General features: G+C 37.9%; 1 protein-coding gene across 1 annotated transcript in view; it reads left to right on the top strand.

Moving 5' to 3' along the window:
* Window positions 1-842: 842 nt before the first annotated feature.
* The window catches only part of LOC116706384 (trace amine-associated receptor 1-like), a 768-nt gene continuing 540 nt past the window's right edge, over window positions 843-1070 (top strand). Inside the window, exon 1 of the mRNA XM_032543179.1 lies at window positions 843-1070. This exon is cut by the window's right edge and continues 540 nt beyond it. Coding sequence (XP_032399070.1) covers window positions 856-1070 — 215 coding nt within the window. The 5' untranslated portion in view covers window positions 843-855.

Below are 1070 nucleotides of genomic sequence, written 5' to 3'. Positions count from 1 at the left end.
CAACACCTGGTCAACCAACATTCAGACGTGCTCCAGCCTTGAGCCATTTGAGCACACCTGGCGCATCACTTAAAGTAATCCTCCGCCATTTCACTGTCACATTACGGATTCGAATTAAACAACTCTTTTAAACCATTATAAATAATGTAAGTAATTCAGGAACCACAGTGGAACACACACATCCCTCCACAGTATATAAAGTGTTGATATATCATTGTAAAGTGTTTATCGGATAAACGACTTATCTGTTACCACGCTCTGAAGTTACTCACTGGAAATGTTTATGGATCAGCGTGCCGGTGAGGCGTAACTTAAACTAGCTGCTAAATGGGTTTTAGCAACGTACAGGAGGCTAAATCTAAAATGTTGTCAGCAGATATTTTAGTTAATACAAGCGCTAGCTAGCAAGCAGTTGATATGTCTTTATGTGTGGTAGTAATCTCTCTACAAAGCTAAACGTTAGCTATTTAGCTGCTAACTATTGTTTTACAGGGACAGGATTTACCTAATGATGTTTTACAGTTATCATAGCATTTGTTGATCATAATATTGACATAAATAAGACCATTCTGGGAAACAGATACAGTATAGAGAATTATGATTCATAAAGTGATAGCATTTGGTATGTGAACAGTGGCAATTATAGTCACAATAAAGATAATGGAACTATGAATAATAGTATAATATGTAGCAGTTAAGGGGTGCAGGGTGTTGCGGGGCATAGTAGGGCGAGGTGTAATAGAGCTGGGGCGTGACGCCTGTAGTGAGATTAAATGTTTCTTAACAAACAGATATCATGCAGTGTGTCATCCTCTGACCTACAGAACTAAGATAAACCATTGTGTAGTTGTGAACATGATTGTGGTTAGTTGGGGAGGTTCTTCTTTAATTGCAATAAGCATCACAATTGCTGGACTAAACAATGATAAATGTGGGGAAAGGTGTTTCATTGATGTTCTCATAGCAAACAATGTTGGATTCATTTTATCATTTTATCTCCCAGTAATTATATTGCTCTGTATCTACCTGAAGATTTTCCTTGTTGCACAGAAACAGGCACGCAGCATCCA

This window comes from Etheostoma spectabile, chromosome 18, assembly GCF_008692095.1.
Source record: "Etheostoma spectabile isolate EspeVRDwgs_2016 chromosome 18, UIUC_Espe_1.0, whole genome shotgun sequence".
Taxonomy (NCBI): domain Eukaryota; kingdom Metazoa; phylum Chordata; class Actinopteri; order Perciformes; family Percidae; genus Etheostoma; species Etheostoma spectabile.
Note: the sequence above shows the minus strand (reverse complement) of the source record. Positions and strands in the feature narration are given on the sequence as shown.